At 53.4% G+C, this 24,071-nt stretch overlaps 1 protein-coding gene across 1 annotated transcript; it reads left to right on the forward strand.

Moving 5' to 3' along the window:
• On the forward strand, positions 1-1,383 carry MRGPRD (MAS related GPR family member D; the record flags this gene model as incomplete). The annotated part of the gene is given in 4 exon segments (XM_081064298.1): positions 1-333; positions 337-519; positions 521-913; positions 1,267-1,383. Coding segments are annotated over 4 exon segments (1,026 nt in total).
• Between the last annotated feature and the right edge of the window lie 22,688 nt (positions 1,384-24,071).

Raw genomic sequence — 24,071 nt, forward strand, 5'->3', positions numbered from 1 at the left:
ATGACGGCCCCGAGGTGGCCCCAGGGTGGATGCGCTGGACATGGTCTCCTGGGTCACGCCCTGGTCACATTCACCTGCGTGTGTGGCATAGCCGGCAACAGCCTGGTGGTATGGCTTCTGAGCTGCTGCGTGGAGAGGACACCCTACAGCATGTACGTTCTCCACCTGGCTGTGGCCGACCTCCTCTTCCTGCTTGGCATGGCGTCCCTGGTCAGTCTGGAGACCAGCCCGCTGGCCAACACGCAGCCCCTGGCCCGGGAGCTGCTTCCCAGAGTGAAGTATTTCGCCTACACCACCGGCCTGAGCCTGCTGACAGCCATCAGCAGGCAGCGCTGACTGTCCATCCTCTTCCCCACCTGGTACAAGAGGCACCGGCCCTGGCGGCTGGCGGCCGGGGTGTGTGCAGGGCTCTGGGCACTGTCCCTCGTCATGAACACGCTGGGCTCGGTCTTCTGCCGCTGGTCCTGGCACTCGGACAAGAAGCACTGCTTCCCGGTGGACTCCGTCCTCATCTCCCTTCATCTTGGGCCTCTTCACCCCCGTGATGGCCGTGTCCAGCCTGACCCTGTTCGTGAGGGTGAGGAGGAGCTCCCTGTGTGGGCGGCGGCCCACGCGGCTGCACGTGGTCCTCCTGGCCTCCGTGCTGGTGTACCTCCCCTGCGCACTGCCCCTCGGCCTTCACTGGTCCTTCCTGTACTGGCTGGACCTGCAGCCCCAGGTGCAGCTCCTGTACGTCTGCCTGGCTTGCCTCTCGTCCTCCGTGAGCAGCAGCACCAACCCTGTCATCTACTTCCTGGTGGGCACTCGGAGGGGCCAGGGTCTACTGGAGTCCCTGGGGGCCATGCTCCGCAGGGTGCTGCGGGGCACGCTGGAGCTGGAGGGGAAGGAGACGCCCTCCTCCTACACCAACGAGGTGGGGGGCTGAGAGCTGCAGCTCTGGAGACCCGCAGGCCTGCCCCAGCCCAGAGCCTGGCTGGCCTGTGGTCAGAGCCCCAAGGACTTTGCGTCTCACCCTGGTGGTGTCCCTATCCTACGAGCCAAAGTTCCCCCACAGCACGTCGTGTCCCAGTCTCACAATGCCACTCAGCTGGAAGATAAAATGTAATTTCTTTGTTTGTGGAGGACCCTCCTGTTAGAGGACAAAGGTTAGCTGTCAGCCCTGGCCTGGCACATTCTCTCAGCCTCCTTCTCTCCTAAGGTGGCCTCTGTACAGGAGGTGGAATGTGGCTCCTGTGACCTTATGGCCCCATGCTGGTCCTTGGGCAGGTGCTGGTGGCATCAGATGGCCCCCAGGGCGATGCCTCTGGTCCTCCTTCCAGCAGTGTCCTGCTGACGCTCTCCAAGCCTGCAGCCTGCCGCCAGTCAGCTCGTCCCCTTTGCTGACCCAGCTGTTGCTTATCCTCCCTAGGACCCCTGCACTTCACCCCTGGCCTTTGCCTTCTGGTTGCTGTGCACCACCACCCATGCACCCATGGCAGGTCTGCTCGCTGTTCTCCAGGGGCTACACTGGCCTCCCTGGAGATGCAAGGTGCCTTTGATGGGATGTTGGCCGGATGGTGCAGGCAGCCTGGAGGCAGCTTTCTCCCTCAGGCCCCAGACAGTAGCAGAGAGCTGACCCCTGATTGACTGCCCCTCCCAGGGTCTCCCTCAGTTTGCCCCAAAGGAACTGGGGACACATGCTTAGCTGTCCTCCCTCACTCTTTCCCTCCTACAGTCTCCTGGGTCCAGAACAAGGAGTGCTCCTGCCATCCAGTATCCAGGTTTGTGCCTGGGGGCTTGGGTGGGAAGGGCGCCTAACAGGAGGTCCCTGCAAAGCGGGCCTTGGCCTTGGACATAAAGAGGTGGGAGGAGTAAAGACAGGAAGTGGAAAGATCTGCCCTCGAGACCACGGCCCAGCGCACACGCTGGCATCGGCTGCTGCGTAATCCTAGTTGGTGTGTTAGAAGCTGAAGAACACCTGTTCCTTGTATGGGCACCTTCTGAAGCAGCTCCCAACCTTCTCCCGAAAGATGGAGGCTTCCCGCCAGCTGGGCCAGAGGTCAGATCCTCCGAAAGAAGACAAAAGCTCACTAATAATCTATAAAACGTTACCCGTGGCAGCAAACCTCCCAGTCTGTAGACCTGAGTGGTGGAAGGCAGCAGGGAGTCCTGGGAACTGAGATACTCGTGTATCTGGACTGGGGACCCAGGTCCCGGCTTTCCCTTGGCCGTCACTGACCTGAGCGGGGCTGTGCAACCCCTGGAAGGAGAAGGCACCCTTTGAGTGCCCTCAGCTTCCCAGTCGCCTGCTTCCCCATCTCAGCTCAGACCCCTGGGTCTGTGAGTCTCAGGGAGGCAGATGGGCTCGGGGGCTCCTTCTCAGTCCTTCCAGGCCCCGCCGTGTCCTTGCATGCCGTAAGCACCTCAGAAGTGCTCGTCTGGCTACCAAGAACAACTGAGAGCTGCACGGTGCTTTGTAGCGGTGGGGCGCAGAGGGGCTAACGTTTTGCCCAGCGTCACACAACCAGTCACTAGAAGAGCTCTGATTCAACCCTTATCTTTTGAGCACAAGCCCCATGCTCCATGGCCCTTCTCTAACCTGGGCAGTGACAAAGTGGTCCGTCTGAAGCAGACGGTTGGGAGGAGCCCTAGAAATTGCTCAGTTATTTATAATATTATACATCAGTAAAGACCACAGTCTCTGTCTACGCCAACTTTCCCTCCATCATGCTCCACCTCGGGCAGGTGGCATGGGCGGGGCCGCAGGTCTTTGGAGGGTCCGGCCAAGGGAAAGTTGAGTTGGTGGTACCTGCAGTCTGGGCTGCATAGGGTACCTTTCGGCAGTTCACTGTCACTTCTGTGGATAATTGGGTCATTGCGAGCTGTCCTGGCTTAAGAAAGACTTCCCAGAGCCCGCTGTACCAAGAGACCTGGCATCAGGGAGACAGACGCATGGCCAGAGGCGGCACGCAGATGGGAACACCACCAGCAGTGCGTGCGTCGTGGGGAGCAGAGAGGAAATGAGATTTGAAATGTCCAGAACCGGAAGCCAGGCTCTGGGGAATTGCTCCAGTCGTCAGCCGTGTAAAATCGTAAGCGCAGGTTCAGTTCTCAGGGGTGCCTGGTGGGAAGAGTGGTCCTCCGTTACGCTCCATGTGTGATCATAAAACATGCTATACTTTTTTTTTTGACTGGAAACGTGCAAAATACAACTTATCAGACGTCCTGTCTCTGTAGACATGATCCTGGAGCATGAGAGCTGTGGAAATGCGTGTGTGTGAAGCTGCATGTCTTTTGCATCCCAGCTACCAATATTTACAACTAAAGCTGATCAATGAGGAAAGACCAAGTGATCTGTCTGCTCTGTAGATGGTATTACGCAATGGGCCAGGACAAGAACTCTGGGTCGCAGAATCGGGGTGCAGGGAGGTGGAGCCTGCCTCCCTCACACACTAGCTCCGGTCTGGTCGTCGTGAAATCGCTCGAACTCTCCATGTTTGCGTCTTTGGAGTGGGGCAATCTTAGTGCCTGTGTCACGGGTTTGCGGGGGGCTCCGTGAGACGGGCATACGTGTTTAGCTGTATCTGGCACACAGCAAGGACTCAGTCAATGTTTACTGGTTTTACACACTGGATATCTTGGAGGGCTGGGGACGGGTGCTAGGCAGCCTCTAGCCCCCAGTTTGCTACCGTCCCTTGCCCTCGCTGCAGGACAATATCAACGAGTCCACCATGCCAGAGACGGTAGGGTCCCTGAGTCCCTTCCTACCAGGTCCTCAGCTTCCCTGAACATCTAAGGGGCCGCCCAGGACCTGACGCGGCCAGGCCAACTCTCTCCCAGGACTGAGTCCTGACCAGAGTGATGAAGACAGGAGAAGCATTTGGAAGCCATTCCCACAGTGGCATCCTGACATTTAATTTCCATCTTGTTCCCACGTCTGCTCTGTTTTTATGCCACATCCTCTGGCCTGCGCTCCAGCTGGGTGAACTCTTTGATCTCTTTCCAGTTAATTTCTTTATTACTTAACTTGACCATAGTGGGGTTTTGTTGCCGGCCACCGAGGGACACTAACTCACACAGAAGTATCAGAACGGGTGTGGCAGCAGTGGGGGAATAAACGCATGACCTTGAGGCCTGAGACCCAGTGAAGCTGATAAAGCATGAGTCCCAGAGCTCCCGCCATGAGGACTCCATCTGAGGCCCCACAGTGTCGTGAGTTCACGCTGTCGTGTGTTCGTGACATTTGCACTGTGGCATGTTCTATCCAGGACGTGTTACGCTTGCTGGTTCATTCTCCACCAACTTCTCTGTCACTCTCCTCTTCATGCCAGTGGCATTGGAGCGGCCACAGACTGGACATTTGGGGGGAAGCTGAGTTGGGGACATATTCAGGTCGGGTTTAGTGGAATAAGTTTACATCGCTTACAGTCACTCCTATGGAACTATTGTTCCCCAATCTGGTTAATGGACTTCAGGACACAAAGGGACAACACCAGAGACTGTCTGGAGCTATGAGGTGTGACAATTAAGTTCGTGAACTTGTTACAACGATGTCACTAACCTTCTCTTGATATCAAAGGGATTATTCATTACAGACCAACAGATAGTTAACCAAGTTTACTATTTGGAAGTGTTGAAAAAGCTGCGTGAAAAAGTTAGACGACCTGAACTTTTCACCAACAATTCATGGCTCTTGCATCACGACAATGCACCAGCTCACACGGCACCGTCTGGGAGGGAGTTTTTAGCCAGTAAACAAATAACTGTATTGGAACACCCTCCCCCCTCACCTGATCTGGCCCCCGATGACTTCTTTCTTTACCTGAAGATAAAGGAGATATTGAAAGGAAGATATTTTGATGACATTCAGGACATCAAGGGTAATACGATGACAGCTCTGATGGTCATTCCAGAAAGAGTTCCAAAACTGCTTTGAAGGGTGGACTAGGCGCTGGCGTCGGTGCATAGCTTCCCAGGGGGAGTCCTTCGAAGGTGACCATAGTGATATTCATCAGTGAGTATGTAGCACTTTTTCTAGGGTGAGTTTGCAAACTTAATTGTTAGACATTGTATGATGGAGCCCTATGGGTCCTGGAACACTAAGGATACAGGTGGTGGAGGAGAAATTACAGAACCAGAAGCCCATCCATGAGGAGGTCTTCCAGTCATCAGACATGTCGCACTGTAAGTGGAGGGGCTTTCAGAGAAAAAGCTGGGCCACACCGTTGTGGATGACTTCAGTGTTTCCTGTGGTTATAGGTTGTCTTTTTCAGTTCCTCCTGTAAGTGGAGTATTTTAACACACAAAAGGGCTTGACTTTCCCTTTTAAAAAGCTGAACAAGATGGGCTCCGTCACAAAGCTGCTCAGTCCTTACATTGTGGGTACAGTGACATTGTCAAGACGCTAAAATATATTTTTGAAGACTGGACTTGGAAAGAAAATACAAATTGCAAACAAAAAGAAGAGTTTATTTAAATTTGGAAAGGTATTTTGCAACATTTCAAAAAATAGTGAGAAATGATAAACTCTTGACTTAAATGGATATGCAAGGGACTGTCTTTTTCTATCTTTAACTTTATTTGTGAAAGAAGACAGAGAAAGTTCAGGTTAAAATTAATGGACTATGGGGCTGGCCGGGTAGCTCAGGTGGTTGGAGTGCCATGCTCCTATCGCCGAGGTTGCCGGTTCGATTCCCACATGGGCCAGTGAGCTGCGCCCTCTACAGCTAAGAAAGTGAACAACGGCTCTCCCTGGAGCTGGGCTGCTGTGAGCAGCCGGAGGTCAGCATTGGCTGCCATGTGCTGCCTTGAGTGGCCAGTGGCCAGTGTGAGTGGCCGGCAGCCATTGTGAGCAGCCGCAGCCGGCGAGAGCTGCCGTGAGCTGCTGTGAGAGGCTGATTGAAGACCAGTGATCAAATGCCTCAGCCGCGGGGAGTGCAAGGCTCATAATACGGGGAGTGCAAGGCTCATAATACCAGCGTGGGCCAGGGAGCTGTGTCCTACACAACTAGACTGAGAGACAGCGGCTTGGACAGGAGTGGGGGTGGGGGTAGGCGGAACAAAGGGGGGGAAAGTTAATGGACTATGAAACAAAAGGAGTAAAGGTAAATACTGGAGTCAATAGAAATTAATTTGAAACTGAGAACCAAATTGTAATCAAAAGTAGTTCATTAAGAGCAAGAGATCATTTGGGAATAGAAGGAACCAATATTGGCTGTTGGATTTTTATAAGGTTAATGATGAGAAATGCATTTTATAAACATGCTGGAAATAGTTACATTTCGTGCTGATTTGACATCAATAAAGACAGCTTAAAATCCTAAATTATCACTAATGGCAAGAACACTGGCAACTTAAGTAATTTATAAGTGTCATCAATTCAAAGATTATTTCAGCTTAATCACCTACAGGAAAACTTGAAATGCCCTGAAATCTTTTTTTTTTTTTAATTTTATTGGGGAATATTGGGGAACAGTGTGTTTATTCTGGGCCCATCAACTCCAAGTTGTTGTTCTTCAATCTAGTTGTGGAGGGCGCAGCTCAGCTCCAAGTCCACTTTAGTTGCAGGGGGCTCAGCCCACCATCCCATGTGGGAATTGAACCAGCAACCTTGTTGTTGAGAGACTGCGCTCTAACCAACTGAGTCATCCAGCCGCCCCCGAAATGCCTTGAAATCTTATCATTCGTGTATGGAGAAGCTTCATAGAGAGCTTCCCAGATTTGGTAACAGTCCTAAAAATGTATAAGATGTACCAATAATGAGTTGTGAAGCTAAGAAATATTTTTTAACTATTAGTAACACAAAATAAATTGTGATCCGCTGTGCTAAAAAAGGATGGAATTATCTTCCAGTTCTCTCTGTGGAAAATAATCAAAACAGTAGACACGAAAAGGCATTCAAAAAGTGTGCAGTCAAAAAAGGGAGGAAAAATATTACAGATTTTTTGTGTTTTGTATTCTTTCTGGTATTTTTCGGCTTTTAAAACTCTGTGATTTGGGGCAGCCAGATGGCTCAATTGATTAGAGCGTGCGCTATTAATATTAACAACAGGGTTACCAGGTCAATTCCCACATGGGATGGTGGGCTGCGGCCCCTGCAACTGAAGATTGAAAATGGCAACTGGACTTGGAGCTGAGCTGCGCCCTCCACAACTAGATTGAAGGTCAATGACTTGGAGCTGATGGGCCCTGGAGAAACACACTGTTCCCCAATATTCCCCCCCACCACCAAAAAATAATACTAAAGTAGACATACAAAAGGATGTTAAATGGAATAAAGGAAATTAAGTTAAAAAAAAATCTGTGATTTGCTGTGATTTTTCCCATTCTAAATAAATACTCATTGTTGTACCTAACTTTGTATTATAATTTTGTATTCTTTTTCTTAGAGGAGTACCCCCTCTTGTTCATAAGCTTTGGGCCCCACAGAATTTTCCCTGGATGGAAGGCAGTGGAATTCCCAATGAAACTCCAGCTGATCAGCAGAGCCTGTAGGTCACCTGAGGACAGTTTGAGGGGGTGAACACAGAGCTATGGCCAGATATCCATGAAGAGGGGGGCTGCTTCTGACAGCACTGGACACCTTAAGTCAACAGAATGACAACTCAAATCCCTAATTCCTTGTTTTGAGATCTGGACTGACATTTGAGGACTTTCTATGCCAATACTGATGGAAATTTTTTTTTTTTTTGTAGACTGGAGGCTGAGATTGACTTGGGGGAAAAAAACATGCTCCTGCAATTTGTTGAATTAGAGCATCTGTTGAATTCACAACTTTACAGGTCTGTTATTCACCCAACAAACATTTATGAGCACTTATTGTGAGCCAGACATTGTTCACAGAGGCTGCACATCTGCCCGTGGGAAACGAGATATCAATAAAGAAGGTTCCAGAAGCCACAGGGCAGATCCTGACCCTGAAGAGCCCATGTTTGTGGAACCTCTTCCTGCGTTGTCTGAGGAGGCCATCCCTCCTTCTTCCCGGGGGAGCTCCGTCCATTAAACTAATTTATAGTCGCGTCCTGCCCCACCATACAGCCCCCCTTACCCCGGATCGGATGCCCACCTATATCAGGGTGGGCAGAGAGAAAAGCAGGAATTCCATACTCTATTAATACGTAAACATCAGGTGACTTTTGTGGGAATGGGTTTGAGGGAGTGCATAATGGAGGAGGGGTGCAAAGGTACTTAGACCGAGAGGAATGTGTTGATATGCATGTGTTTATAGAAACTGTACCCCGAGTCCACACCCACGTGGTGGGATGTGGTCCTAGGAGTTTGCATGCCGGTTAACACGAATCTGAAACTTGCCCAAGCCAGCGGCTCAGGTGGCAGGAGAGCCCTCGGCGTAGTGTAGATGGAGGGACCCAAAGAGCTCAGAGAAAAGGAGGGAATCTAGTGTGGGAGTCCCACCCTCCACCCACCACAGCCCCCGGGGGGACGCAGCAGACTTGAGACACACGGAAAAGGCAGTGCTAGAACATTTCGAGACGGGAGATGGTCGGCAGGGAGGGGAGGGGTGTTTGGGAAATGTGTGAATTAGGAAAAGGGCATGTGCAGGTGGGCTTATGGCCGGGTGGTCCAACATCCAATCCCCTTTCTTTTTTTTTTTAAGATTTTTTTAATTGGGGAAGGGGAACAGGACTTTATTGGGGAACAGTGTGCACTTCCAGGAGTTTTTTTCCATCAAGTTGTCCTTTCAGTCTTAGTTGTGGAGGGCACAGCTCAGCTCCAGGTGCCGTTGCTAGTTGCAGGGGGCGCAGCCCACCATCCCTTGCGGGACTCGAGGAATTGAACTGGCAACCTTGTGGTTGAGAGCCCACTGGCCCATGTGGGAATCCAACCGGCAGCCTTCGGAGTTAGGAGCACGGAGCTCTAACCGCCTGAGCCACCGGGCCGGCCCCCTAATCCCCTTTCTTGAACGTCCTTTGTGGGAATGGCCTCCCAGCCATTCGTTTTTAGTTAGGTTGTGTGTGATTAGGTTGTTAGGATACGGTGTGTGTTTTTAAGGTGTGCAACACAGTGATTTAATATACACACACATTGTGACATGACGCCCCCAACCAAGTTAACACATATTTGCCGTGTGCGTGCGCGGGTGTGACTTTCCATTAGACAATACAGTATGATTAGCTCAACGGACCACACTGCGTGTTAACACCCCAGAACTTACCCGTCTTATAACTGGAAATTGGTACCAACATCTCCCCATTTTCCCCACGCTACTCTCTGGTTCTATAAGTACCACTGTTTTAGATTCCACATATGAGTGAGATCACACAGTATTTTGTCTTTCTGTGTCTGACTTACCTCACTTAGCATAATGCCCCTCCAGGGTCATCCACGTCGTCGCAAACGGCAAGGTCTTCTTTTTAGTTAAGCAATGTTCCATGATATGCATGTACCCCATTTTCTCTATCCATTCATCCATCCACGGACACTTAGGTTGTCCCCATACTCCGGCTATTGTAACAAACGCGGTGGTAAACAGGGGGTGCACACATCTCTTCGAGATGCTGATTTCATTTCCTTTGGATGTGTGCCCAGACTTGGAACTGCTGGGTCATAAGGCAGCTCTATTTTTAATTGTTTTGAGGAACCTCCTCAGTGTTTCCCATAGTAGCTGCACCAGACTCCCTCCCAGCCGTGATGGGGGTGGGAGATAAATCTGGCACCATCTGCCACAGAAGCAGAGAGCCCCCTTCCTGCAAACCCTTCTTCTCATCAGCTCATACAACTAAGGGGTGTGGAAGCCGGGCTGAATAGTGTCCCTCCAAGTTCATGTTCACCTAGATCCTCAAAATGTCACATTTGAAAAGAGGGTCTACAGATATAATTAGTTAAGATGAGGTCACACTGTATTGGCGTGGGCTCTAAGTCCAAAGACTGGTGTCCTTAAGAGAAGTCACATGAAGAGACAGAGACACAGAGAGGAGAAGGCCATGTGACATGGTGACGCAGCCACAGCCAAGGGCTGCCAGGAGCGGACAGAAGCTGGGGACAGGCCTCAGATCCTTCCCTAGGGCTCCAGAGGGAACCCACCCTGCCCAGACTTCTGGTCTCCAGAACTGAGAGAGAATCCATTCCTGTTGTTTCAAGCCACTGAGTTTGTGGTCATTTGTTGTGGCAGCCCCCGGACACATATACAGGGCCTCCGGTGGCCTGTGACTTCCAGGAACTGAGTCTTGAGACAAGTAACCAAAGAGAGAAGGCCTTCGGCCACTTCTGACCCTTGAGTGGTTCCTGTACTTTTTCCAGACTGTTCTCCAGACAGCGATCAGCTCAGTGGCTCCCTAACAGGCTTCTGACTGATGTCGTTCCTTTTTCCGCTGAGGTCAGCAGGGTTGATTGTGACTATGTCAACCAGAGAACCCAAACAGACATGTGTCACTGTCATTCGGGTAACTCATGAGCAAAGATGCTTGACGCAGCAAGTGAACAAAACGGACATCCAACTGGGTAAGTGTGAAAAGGAACTTACTGGCTTTTAGAACTAAAAATGCCCCCAAAACATCATGGCTTCAGGTGTGGGTGGATCCAGGCGTCTTCGGGAAACTAGTCTCCTGTTTGTTGGCATAATGGACCTCACTTCTCAGATTCCCATCCTCCTTGTACTAAAACCCCAGAAGGAAAGCACCTTTTCCTCAGTGTTTCCCAAAAAATCCCAGGATCAAGTGCTGTTGGATACATTGGATTCTACTCTTACTGGACGGGAAATCACGCACCTTTTCCCAAAAGAATCACGCAGCCAAGGGGATGGGATTTGCTGAATGTCTGAGTCTGAAGGACGTTACACTCACATGGAGCCAGACGTGAGGTCCACACCCCACCGAAGAACACACCTGGAACTCGTCTCAGCCCAAGAGATGGGGGGTGCTGGCTGGCCAGGCTCGGGGCTCGGCAGCCGGCCGGCTCCCTGAAATAAGCATGGCTGCCCTGTAGGATATGACCATCCATCAGCTCCTTGAGCTCCAATCAAAGCCAAGTCGCGGTCCTTCAACTGGCACGGTGGCCGGGATGCCCCTCCCAGCCCCCAGCCCTCGGCTCCCTCCCGCCTGCGTCGGGCTGGCCCGTGCCATACGCTGGGGTGGGACACATATCATGCCACGGAGCCTAACCTTCTGTGGCACGTCCAAGAACGTGACTGACCATATGTGCTGTGAACAGAAGCCCAGAACGAATCACAGAAACCAGGACGTCACGTAGTTCCACTGCTGACACGAGTGGAAGAGCTGCTGACTGTTGACTCAGAGCAGGACGGGGGCTACAGCTGTCACTTTAATTCGATATAAACAGAGCTGAAAACCCACCAGGGCTCTGGAACCACTTGGCCGCCTCCCTGCGGCCGGGGCTGTGTGTGGTGGTGATGGTTGCTCAGTGATGAGTCACTAATTCCGTATTTATAAATGGGTGTGTCTCTTTGGGTCTTGATTTCTATTTCTCCAGCAGGGCTTACCTGCTGTGCCCCATCCCCAGGGCGCAGCTGAGGGGACAGATGGCTCTTGCAGTTGGGATAACATCCAGCTTCTCAGGTGGAAGGTGTGCATTGGGGGCACTTTCCCAGGTCAGGTGGCAGGACTCCTGCCTTTGCTGGAACTCCGGCAGGAAGCAGGGGGTTCATTGCTCCCTACGGCTCAGGTCATTTGACTCTCAACCCCTCGAACTGCAAACCCCAGTCAGGAAGGACCTCTCTCTGCAGTTTCATTATCCCTGTTTTCAGATGATTCAGCTTCTAGGTGCACGACCTTACTGAAGACACCCCCACCCCCGGAGCCTATGAAATGCTGACCTTTTTATTCATTCTTCTAAGGCTCTGTTATTGGCTGAACCATTCCCCACCCCCCCAAAGTCCTACGTTGAAGCCCTAGTCCCCAGCACTTCAGAATGTAACTATATTTGGAGACAGGTCCTTTTAAAAGGTGACTAAGGTAAAACGAAGTCATTAGGGCGGGGCCCTCATCCACTGTGACTGCTGTCCTTATAACAAGAGGAGATCAGGACACAACCGTGTGGGGACACAGGGAGGAGACGGCCATCTACACGCCGAGGAGAGAGGCTCTCGGACCCCCACCTCCAGAGCTGGGGAGAATCAATCCTGCAAGCCCCCCCGCTGGAGCCAAGTCATGCAGGCACTTTCCTCAGTAAACATACAGTATGAGAGTAACACTCAAATAGTTTGTGCAAAGTAGTTTGCACAGTGACTCACTGCCTTGCAGCCAGGACGGCTGATGTCTGCTGGGCGCTGGGAGAGCTCCCTGCTCACGCCCCACGCAAACCCCTCCAACCCCACACACTAGGTCTGCCACGGGCAGCATCCATACCTGGCGGCAGTTTCCGCATCAGCTAGGAACCTGTCAGTCGCAAGCAGCAGAGACGACGGAAACCAGAGGAAGCACAGTCCTTCCCAGAGGCTTACTGACGCCCTCGATTAAAACGTGCAAGGCGGGTCCTGCTTCAGGCACAGCTAAATCGGGGCATGGTCCAGGATCCTTTCTCCTCCACTCTCATCTTTGACGTCCTTCGTCAACTACTTTTCAGGCTGCCTCCAGCCCCTGAGGACAAGCGTGCCACCAGCACCTCTAGTCCTTTATTGTCTGGCTGAAAATCGAACACTCACCAATGTCCCAGAAAAAGATGGGCCAGGATTGACACTAGGCTGCCTAGAGCCACATGCCCTTTCCTGAAGCAATGACCTTGGGCAGGAGGTGGAATGTTCTGTGGCTGGCCTGGAACAAACGTCAACCCATGAACCCACCTGAAGCACAGAGATAAGGGGAAACCCAGGTGGTCTTCTGGGAAAAAGAGGAAATTAGTGCTGCTGGGAAAAGAAACAGATTTCCCTACAGTGACTGGGGTTAACTGGAGTACCTCCCAGGATCCCTCTGGGTCCCCCAGGATCCATATTACTGGTACCTCATTATCTGCAGTCCTGGCTTCTCCATCTCCACACACATTCTCTTTAACGCTCACCACTAGCCTTTCCTGACACCTGACGGGACTTCCAGGAGCACCAGGAGGCCCCACCCCCACCCCCAAGCTGGCCCTGCCCCGGGGGAAGCAGCAGTGGGCAAGGGCCACGGCTGAGCCCCTCCCCCAGAGGACAGGACGCGGCAGTGAGAGGACTCGCAGTGTGGGCGGCAGGAGTGTGCAGTGGTTAGGAACATGCCACAGGCCTGGGTTTGAGCCCTGCACTCGGCCACTCACTCACCACCGGGTGACACTCGGACGCGCCTCTGACCTTTGTCAGTGTCCCCTTTCACTTCTGCCCACGCCGACAGCCAGACACTGGCCGCACCCCTGGGGACCAGATGACAGGCCTACCGCTGCCTTACGAAGGCCTTTGCACCTGTCTGTGTCCATCCTGGGGACACAATAATCTTCTATTCATACAAAAAATAAAAAGAAAGAAAGCTAAATTGAAAGAGTGAAATATTTTTCTTCATCTGCTTTAATGGGGAAAAAGTAGGTGGGGGAAAAAATACTGATTTGTGAATACTGAAAACCAAAGGCTGATTTCGGGCAATTTTTGTTCCCCTTTCAGCTGGTACTACTTCACTAACACAAACAACAGACACAAAATTCCTTCCATGCCTCGGGCTTTCCTGAGGTGGTTGTTTATGTTGGAAAGCAAGGGAGAGGCCTGAAGCCAGCTTCCTGGGTCCCCGCCTGGGTGGGGGGCCGAGAACATTCCTTCAAAGCCAATGGTGAGGCCCAGAGCAGGAGGGGGTTCTCCTGGCAGGTGACCCACAATCTGTGCTCCTCTAGTTCCTTCCCTGCACACCCACCGTGAGCCTGTGCACGAGGCGCTGTGTCATGCTTACAACGCTCTCGCAGGGGCGGCAGCCACCACACAACAAATTACATGGTTAATTACTGGGCCATCGCTGTGGGAAGTGCAGGGGTGAGGACAGCACGCAGGGTCTGAGTGGGGCCTGGACCATGACTCCGCCAGCAGTGGGGTCTGCTACCAGCAGGAGGTGCCTCTGCCCCACCCGCCCTCACGTCACGGGTCAGAACTACGGCCCCTACTTCATCAGGGCTGAGGCTCAAGGTAGTCGACTGAAGGGTGGCCCCACAGAGATATGTCCACGTTCTAACCCCCAGGACCTGTGAACGCAGCCTATTCGGGAAAAGGGTTGTTGCAGAGGCAATCAAATGAATCGCGATGAGGTCATCCTGGGTTACCTGGATGGGTCCTAAATGCAATGACAGGTACCCTTTTAAGAGACACACAGGGGAGACACAGGCAAGAGAGGCAAAGGTCATGGGACCATAAAGGCAGATGTTGCAGTGATGCGGCCACAAAGCAAGGCAGGCCTGGCCCCCAAGAGCTGGTGAGAGGGACCCTCATGGAGAGCCCTGGGGGCGGGCAGGACCCTGCTGACATGTTGATTTTAGACTCGTAGCCTCCAGAACCACGAGAGAATCAATTTCTCTCCAGTTTGTGGTGATTTGTTACGGAAGCTACAGGACACTCACGCACTTCCTCTCCATCTCATTTGTTTTATTCCACATGCTGTTTGTCCGTGGTTTTCAAAGCAGGTAGCAGTGGGATGGAGATGGGAGATGGAGATGGAGACAGTGATGGAGATGATGGAGATGGAGAGGGAGACGGAGAGGGAGAGGGAGGTGGGGAGATAAAGATGGAGATGGAGACAGTGATGGAGATGATGGAGACGGAGAGGGAGATGGAGAGGGAGACGGAGAGGGAGATGGAGGTGGGGAGACAGCGATGGAGATGGAGACAGTGATGGAGATGATGGAGATGGAGACAGAGAGGGAGAGGGAGATGGAGGTGGGGAGACAGAGATGGAGATGGAGACAGTGATGGAGATGATGGAGAGGGAGAGGGAGATGGGGAGATGGAGATGGAGACAGTGACGGAGATGATGGAGATGGAGACAGAGAGGGAGAGGGAGGTGGGGAGATAGAGATGGAGATGGAGACAGTGATGGAGATGGTGGAGATGGAGACATGGAGATGGGAGACAGAGATGGGCAGCATGGAGAAGGCTTTCAAGGAGTTCACTGGAATGGAAGAGTTGGAAAAGAGATGAGGTAACGAACGAAGGTCAAGGTGAAGTGAGGACTGTTTTGCCCCCACTGTTACTGCGTTCTGCCTTCTGCATCGGATGGGACACGGGGTGGGGGCTGATGGCAGGATCACCATCGGGGGGGAGGGGCAGTGCTCATTGGGCAGGTGGTGTTGGCAGGGGTTGGTCCACCTCTGGAACAAGTGTAAAATGGCTCAGGGCTCCAGGTGCAGGACAGTGAGTAGATTTCAGGTGGGAAGAGGCTCTAGTGCAATCGTCACTGTCACATCTTCAGTGACATTTCTCAGTGGTAACTGGGGTGTCAGAAGGGGGTGGGGTGGTGAAGGCTTGAAACAAGAGGAGCAGGTGTGGAACAGCACACAAGAGAGAACTGACAGGGAATGTGGGCCTGCTGGGTGGGCAGCGGGCACACCTGAGAGAGACGGTGGCCAGGGCCGGCTTTGGGGCTCCCACACAGAGGGGTGCAGGCTTGGTTAGCGTCCCGCTGTCTCAGTCTTGACCTTCCTAAGCCCTCTGAACAAGTGCATCTTTAATCATCACGGGGCTCTACAAGCTACATCGCTATTCCTGTCTGTGAATCTCACTGCAGCAGGACGAGACGTTCACACATCTCTCCTCCATCTCCAGCTGCCCGGGCAGGCGGGGACGAGTTGGGCTTCACCGGGGTTGGGTACCACCAAACCCCGAAAACAGACAAGGTGGAGCTGGCCCGGGGAACACAGGCCAGTGGGATACGGGGGGCCTGGTGGGGGTGGGGGCAGCAAGCAGCAGGAGCCCGGTTGAAATCCATGGATTGGCAGTTCTGAGAGCCAAGAGTTTCTAGAGTGGGGGGTGCTGGGTGAAATGAGCTGGTAGGAGGCTCATCTGGAAAGGGGGGCTCCATCCTCCGAGCCGCCCCACACCCCCCTCACCTGAGGCCGGCAGAAATCCCTGGGCCCCTTGTGTGGTCGTCTGAATAATGGTCCCCGGAGACGTCCCAAAGCCCGGCCTCACTCTGGAAAGCTCCAGCCGAGGCAGGTGTTGTCACCCTGGGGCTGGGCCAAGGGGCACACGCCAACTGCCTCTGGGGCCTGCCCAGCACATCTTTCTGCTTCTGAAGCCACTTTCAGGACGGGGCCAGCGCTCGGACGGGCAGTCAGTCCCCAGTGCGGTCAAACGGTCCTGTAGGAATGCTGGCAGGTCCCTCAACCTCTCTGAGCCTGTTTCTCACCCGTGAGATGGGTGTTAACAATTCCTCCCCAGATTCCTTTCTACCCCGAGAAGCAATCGAAACCATTCCACAACCAAGTTCCACAGACATTTCTTGCTCCCTAGCCAAATGCCAGGCCCTGGGGAAACAGCTATGGCTTAAACCAACAAAACCCCAGCTTTCGGGGGAGAGACAGAGTACAAAATGAGTGACAAATGCCTATGCAACTGGTGTGTGGAAAGAAGGACAGGGATGGAAACAGTCTTCCTTCTGTCCTGCATCTCCCTGTAAGCTTGACCCACTAGCCAGGCCTAGCCAGGCCTCGGAATTTTCTGAGCATTTTTCAGTGACAGTCCCAGAGTCATTTTAGGTTGCAAACACAGTCTTAACTCTAAAATTAAGATGTCCAGACCCAGGTAATGGTCAAAATGACAAACCTGACATGGCATCTCGTTCCGGCCCTCCCAGCACAGCCCTGCAGGGCTCAGGGGACGGGAGGCCGGGGACGGCGGTTAGGTGACTCACCCAGTGGCCTCAAGCTCCCTGAGCCTGGCGATCATTAGGGCAGCAGCCCTTCGTGCATGGCATGGCCCTGGTGGCCTGAGCCTGCAAACCCTGATGCTGGCCGTGGTCCCCGTTCCCGATGGGCCTAGCAGACAACGAACATGGACTCTGTCCCCAGGACTTTCCCAAGTGGACAAACCACTGTCTAGGGCTCCTTCCTCACCTCCAGCCACCTTCTGTTGAGGTGGCCCTACTGGATAGAGCCAAGGAGACCCCACACTGGCCACCTCCCCTGCCACGGCCACATCTGGGCGACAGGAGACACTTGCCCAAGGCAGCAGCCCCCCCGACACACTGCCAAAACAGCGGTCAGCCTTTTTCTTGACTTCTGGCTTTCCCAGCTGAGTCACAACCCTGGCCACGGTCCCTCTGGATTCCACGGCGTGAGGCACACCCCGGGCCTCTTCTGGGACCACATTCCAAAGCCCTTCCAACCTCTCCCCTTGAGCCCCTCCCCAGCTTAGGAGTAGGCTTGTCCCTCAAAGGGAGACACATCCCCAAAGGGGCCAGGTACCAACGAGCACAGGTGAGATGCCATACCAGCACATCACACAACCATGTCCACCGATTCTTCCCCCCAGTGAACATGTACCACCACCTCCTGTGAGACAGACCCTGGGTGAGCCACAGGAAGAGCTGGGGCCCTGCCCAGGGACTGGGGAAGGGCTCGCTTCCACCTGTCCCCGTGAGGACAAAGAGCTCCCAGGGAGCCCCACTGCCACCCGGGGGGCCACAGCCTTCCCCACTTCTGCCCCCAAGCCCACACTGCCCTGGCGAGGGTACCAAGGACGTTTGGTGTCACCAGCAGATGCCAATCGGCCTGACAGGGCTGGAAAGTCCCGAATTCCTCATACGCATACACTTCTAGGCTGTAGAACTTCTGGGCAGCATGTGCAAATTAAAACTGAGTGGAGCACAATTATTTCTAGGAACATCTGGGGGGGACTTCCTGAGCTATAAGTCTCCCGTCACCCACCCTGTCACTCACCCCACCCCCACTGTGCCAGGCAACAAGTTAAGCCATGAGCACACAGCACGTGCCTGTCCACTGCCCTCCACCTGGTCACGTCCCCAGACTACTGGGGACCCCCCGCCCCCTCGTGGCCCTTCCTACGGGATTGCTATCCACCTCAGACACCTTCTCTGACCATCAGCTTTTCTTGAACACAGATCGAGCCTATCTCCCCCTCCTCCCACTTGTGTGAGACCCAGGCTCACCCCACAGGCATCCGGGACCACACAAGGCCGAAGGTGGAGCAGGGCATGGAAGACCCCAGACCCAACGGGAATCTGGCCCTCCTTGGCTGTGACCCACACTACAGACCAACCAGAAACCCAGCCAACAGGAATTGTTCTGTTCTGATTACAAAACCAATTATCACAGAGGACTTCTGGGTAAGATGGTAGACACACAGATTGAAGCTCGCTAAAGAGACTCACACCATAGAATTGCCAAAGACTCCAAAATTGGCCCTGGGTGCTCAGGAAATAGTGCAAGGGGGCTAAAATAGGAGGATGGATTAGTATTTCAGAGAAGGAACCGGTCATAGAGACAGGAAGCAGACGGTGGGTGCCAGGGGCCGGGGGAGGGGGAGGGGGTTTAATGGGACAGTTTCCATTTGGGAAGATGAAAAACCTCTGCAGATGGACGGAGGGGAGGGCTGTACAACAATGTGAGTGTACCTATTGCCAGCCACTGAGCTGAATGCTTAAAAATGCTTCAATGGTAAATTTTTATGTCATGTATATTTTACCACAGTTTATAAAAATAAAAAAGCAATCACATCCTTAAAGCCCACCTACTACTCAGTGGCGTCTCCTTCCAGGTCTGGGAGACTAAACGCAGGGCTAGTCTGTGCCGTGGGTGAAACGGGCAACTCTGCTCTGGGGTCCAAGGGAACAGCAGGGCAGCAGGTGAGGGGGGTCCCCACAGAGATGAGGCAGTAAGTGGGGGGTCCCCACAGAGAAAAGGCCATAAGTGGGGGGGCACAGAGACGAGGCAATAAGTGGGGGGTCCCCACAGAGAAAAGGCCATAAGTGGGGGGGCACAAAGACAAGGCAGTAAGTGGGGGGTCCTCACAGAGAAAAGGCCATAAGTGGGGGGGGCACAGAGACGAGGCAATAAGTGGGGGGGTCCCCACAGAGAAAAGGCCGTAAGTGGGGGGGCACAGAGACGAGGCAATAAGTGGGGGGTCCCCACAGAGAAAAGGCCGTAAGTGGGGGGGCACAGAGACGAGGCAGTAAGTGGGGGGTCCCCACAGAGAAAAGGCCATAAGTGGGGGGGCACAGAGACGAGGCAGTAAGTGGGGGGGTCCCCACAGAGAAAAGGCCGTAAGTGGGGGGGCACAGAGACGAGGCAGTAAGTGGGGGTCCCCACAGAGAAAAGGCCGTAAGTGGGGGGGCACAGAGACGAGGCAGTAAGTGAGGGTATGAACAGTGGGTGCTGAGACACTGCCCCACCCCACTCAGCTCTCAGAGCCCCGGGGATCTGACAAGTCCAAGAGGAAAGACAGACTCCGACCTCTGATCTTCCCCAGTTCCACAGTTGGTGCCAACTCTCCAGCAGAGCTCACAGTGGACAAGGCCCGTGCATGGCTGAGAGTCAGCCCCTCACTAGATATGAGCAGACGATGGCCAGCAATCTGAAGACTGCTTAATGCACAAGGCAGGCAAAAGCAGTTTGGGATAAAAATGCTGCAGGAAGAAGAAAACAGGAAAAAAGACACCAACCACAGCCTGAGAGAGAGAGAAGATGGGAATCGCGGAGACAGTGCAATCCAAATGACACAAAGACTTCTTACACAGTAAAATGTGATCACGTGGATTTCTAAATAGAATGGTTGGAAAATAAGGGTGAGACACATCTCATAAAAAGAAAGCAAAAGATCCAGAGAGGGAAAACGGGAGAAGAGGTAAGAAGATTAGCAAATGCATCCGGATTGGCCCTGCAAATGAGAGGAGCTCCCGGAAAAAGGGAAGAGAGAAATCACCGGGGAGAAAATAATCAACCGTGTGATTTCAGAAAGTTCCCCTGGACAGAATCACGCAAGAGCAGTGTAGGGGGATGGACCCTAGACAGGCACTCAACACATGTGGACCAGAAAGCTCCACGATAGGCCAGGGGTCTGGGGTGAGGCAGACTTAGCCCCTGAAGCTTACAAACGATTTTAACGAGACTCACAGAAAGAAATGCATTTACATCACATCCAGCACACATGCAGACGGGGAGCAAGAGTCATCAAACAGCGCTCGCTTTAACTGCATTTGTGGCACCCTAATGGTTCCTATTCTAGCTTGTTTCACTTTTGTTAAAACACTGGTCACAGCTCAGCATTCAGATGTCACAGCCCACCGCCAGGACAGGACCTGCAGTTACAATAAAACGCTCAAGTTAGAGGGGCAGGCAGGCAAGGCAACAGTGGTTAAAATGAAGTTTCCCCACTTTGCTAAGCTTGGTGATCTCCCTATCTCCCTCTGGAGCCTGCCGCTGGCACAGCAGGGGTGTGAGGATGTGCTTTGCTAAGCACAGCGCAGCACAGACAGGAGCTTTGGAGCAGAAAGAAGCGATGTCAACAGCCAGCCATCCTGAGGTACGAGCGGGGTGACCAGTGGGGACCTACGGGAGACCACTGCTGTCCTGGACCAGCCAGCTGAGCGGGATGGAGAGACACTGTCAGATTCCGAGTGTGTCTTAAAGGCAGGGCTGAGAGGGGTTGCCAGCAGATGGTGTGAGGTGTGAGGGGGGTGAGAAGCGGATGGGCAGCCCGAAAGGTGTGTCAGTGTCCTGGGGCGGCTGTAACAAATGACCACCAACTGGGCTGCTTCAAACAACAGAAACTTATTCTCTCCTAGAATAAGAAGTCGGAAATCAAGGAGCCTAGAAGTCAGAAATCAAGGTGTCGCAGGGCTGAGCTCCCTCCAGAGGCCCCAGGGGAGGCTCCTTCCTGCCTCTTACGGCTTCTGGGGGCACCAGGTGCCCCTTGGCTTCTGGCTCCATCGCTCCTATCTCTGCCTCATGGTCACATGGCCTTTTCTCATGTATGTGTCCTCTTCTATCTAAGGACACCTGTCATGAGACTGAGGACCCACCTGGATAACGCAGGATCATCTCATCTCGAGATCCTTAATTACACCTGCAAAGACCCTTTACCCAAACAAGGTCATGTTCACAGGTTCTGGGTAGTAGGACACGGACCTATGCTTGGGGGCCACCACACAGCCCACCACCCAGGGGCAGACCAGGCGCTCAGACTTGGACATAAAAAGTCTGAGATGCCTCTTAGATCCAGGTGGAGGTGAGAGTTGGCTTTCATTGGAGTGGGGGGGGGGGGAGTAGGAGCGGAAGACAACAATTTGAAGCCATGAGGCTGGGGAAGTAGTGTGGCCTGATTTCCCGAAAGCAGAGCCCAGCGAGGACCCAGCTACATGGTTCATGGGGAGAGACCACTGAGGGGGAAAGTGAGGGAAGGAGGGCGTGCTCCGTGAGACAAGTGATAGCCTGACCCCACGGCAGCGCTAGGGGACACATGTCACCAGGGTCATCCGCCTCAAGGCAAGGGGCCACCTTTTGAAGTTCTGAGTCCCGCTGTGCTCTGTCCCAATTCCTGAGCCCCAGAACCCATGAGCAAACCAAAGTTTTGGGTAAATCTGTTATGCAGCCATAGAAACGAGAACAGCCGTTTTTTCCTCTGATGAATCGGAAAGCGAGCCCGGCCCGCGTCTCGTGTCAGGGTGTGAACCTGGCTCCAATCCCACCGCTGAACCACCCTCCTCACCCATTATCCACGGGAAGAACAGCCCAGCGTCCTGCCAGACCAGGGGCCTCGCAGCCCACAGCTTCCCCGCCTCCGACCGCCCCATCCCTGTCTGTTTTCTGGAATATGGGAGTGTTTACCTTCTTTCCAGTGAGGTGCTAAGTTTTTAAAACTCTTTGTCTATTTCTCATAATCGCTGTGCAGTGGGGGGCCAGACAGAGGTGGGGGTGCTGCGCCTCTAGGCAAACCTTGCAGTGTCACCTTGGAGTCTCAGTCCTGTGCCTCCTGCAACAAGGGCTGCCCTCCCTGAGGGGGGCGGGGGGGCTTCCAGCGGGGCCTGCACCTCCCACTGTTCTCAAGCCAGCTGTGGGGGCAGCCGCCAGGCCCACTCCCGGCCCAGCACCCTGTCATCGACCTGCTGTCTCCCCACGAAGGCATGTTCCCCGTGCGTTCAGAGCCAGCACTCTGGGTGGGATCTGCTAGGGCTTGGCCCCAACAAGCTAAGTACTGGGGAGAGGCACACCGGCAAGCTTCAAGCTCTGTCCTCTCGACTCGAGGACAGGTTGTCCATGGGACCAGGGCACCAAGCCACTCCTTCGTTCACCAAACGGATGGAGCACAAAGTTCCCGCACTGGCCGGGCAGTGTGACTACCCCAATCACCCCACCCTCACAGCAGCCTGCACTGCAGCTCAGTGCAAATTAGGAGCTGCCCACCCTCCCTGAGTGGCCGCAGCCCGTGCGTGCGACTTGATGGGCAGAGTAGAGGGGGGACCGCAGCCCCAACTCACCTCCAAAAAGCCCAACTGCACAGCCTTACGCAGGGGCCTGCTTCCCGCCGCCCAGAGGTGGTCGGGCCCACCTGCGGCTGAAGTTTTCCGCCTTGGGGCTGAGGACTAAAAGAAGTGGCATTACAGTCTCAGAATGGTGCCGCGTTGTGTTTAATAGGAAATAAAGGGGTGTGAGAAACCCTTTGGGGTGGGGAGAGGGGTTCTGTTTCTCTGGAACCTGAAATCTCTACCTCACCTCATGAAAAGAATCCAAGCATGGCTGTCCCATAAAGAGACTCACTTTGGATTTGGAGCAGACCCCAAAAGAGTGGTTCTCAGATGTTTCTGATCATATACCCCATCAGCAGCATCTATAAAGATGATACACAGAGACCACGCGAGATTTATCCCAGGAATTCAAGGTTGGTTTAACGTTCAAAACTCAATTAATACAATGTACCCTATTGAGACATGTGGTCATCCCAGTGGGCACAGAGAAAGCATTTGACAAAGTCCAAAACCTAGTCATGATTTAAAGAAATAAAAGCTCTAATAAAAAGTGTATAAATACTCTCAACAAAAAAAAAGAATGGAAGAGTATTTCCTCAACCCCATTCTGCAAATGGACATTGGCGGGCTTTGTGGGGTGAAGGGTGGCACAACCCTACGCCTTCACTAAAATTCCCTGAGATGCATGTACACTGGCCGCAGGTGCATATTATGGCGTGATAACCACACTCAGTAAAGCTGTACAACAAGACAACTCATTGCAGCTGAGGGCGGAGGCGAGAGCGCTGAGCAGCGGCTCCAGAGGGAAAAGCAGGACCACTGCTGAAAAGGGCAGGCAGCCAGTCACAAAAGGGAAGTGACAGATCAAAATAATCCACGGACTGGACGATCCATCCTGGCATAATTAAAACTCTGCCCGCCCAGATGAGAAGTCTGCTTACTCCCTCCGCTTGTTCTCCAAGCAAAAAGAAGTTTCCAGACCAAATAAGGCTGCAGCCTTTGCAATGCTCCTGGCACACAATTCCTTTTAAGTGCCAGGTTATAACTCGGGCCCAAAACATCCCAGAGCAGCACGATGCCCATCAGCCCAGATCCCTCCGGGTAACGCTCCAAACAAACCCAGGTAAACAGAGCAGGACTGGCCCGGCTGGGTCCTCCGCCCACTGGCAGGCGGCATGGGTGAGCCTGCTGCTCAGAAGGAAGCCCGGTGCCCACATGGAGGAGCAGGGCTCTACCATCCAGCAACTTGCGCTAGCAGCCAACTGGCTCCTGGGGCCCTGGGCACCGTGGCCTTGGCCACAAGCAGCAAAGACCATCTGCTGAACTTGCGCGAGGAGCCACATGTACGTCTTTGTTACGCTGCTGCAGCTTCGCATGATGACAAGGACAGCAGAGGCTTCTGAGCACTGAAGGGCCAGGCTGTTTCCATGGCCTTGCGATGTTGAACACATTCCATATTCATAGCACTCCTGTGAGACAGGACCTATTACTTCCCCATTTTACAGATGAGGAAATCAAGGCAGAAGAACACACAGCCCGCACAATAAATCGGGGGATGAACACACTGCAAAGCCGGGGCTTGTCCCGTGCTGCACTGCCCCCAACCCAAAAGAAGAACTAGCAGGGCCCCCTCCCTGGCGCCTCCACTGCGAAAAGGAGGCACACCCACCGGACAGGGCTGCCCCACTCCCGGCTGCTCCTACAGGGAGGGCTGCAGCCTGGCTCGGCATGTTCCTTTTTTTGGCTCCCCGTCCA

This window comes from Rhinolophus hipposideros (assembly GCF_964194185.1).
Source record: "Rhinolophus hipposideros genome assembly, chromosome: 10".
NCBI lineage: Eukaryota > Metazoa > Chordata > Mammalia > Chiroptera > Rhinolophidae > Rhinolophus > Rhinolophus hipposideros.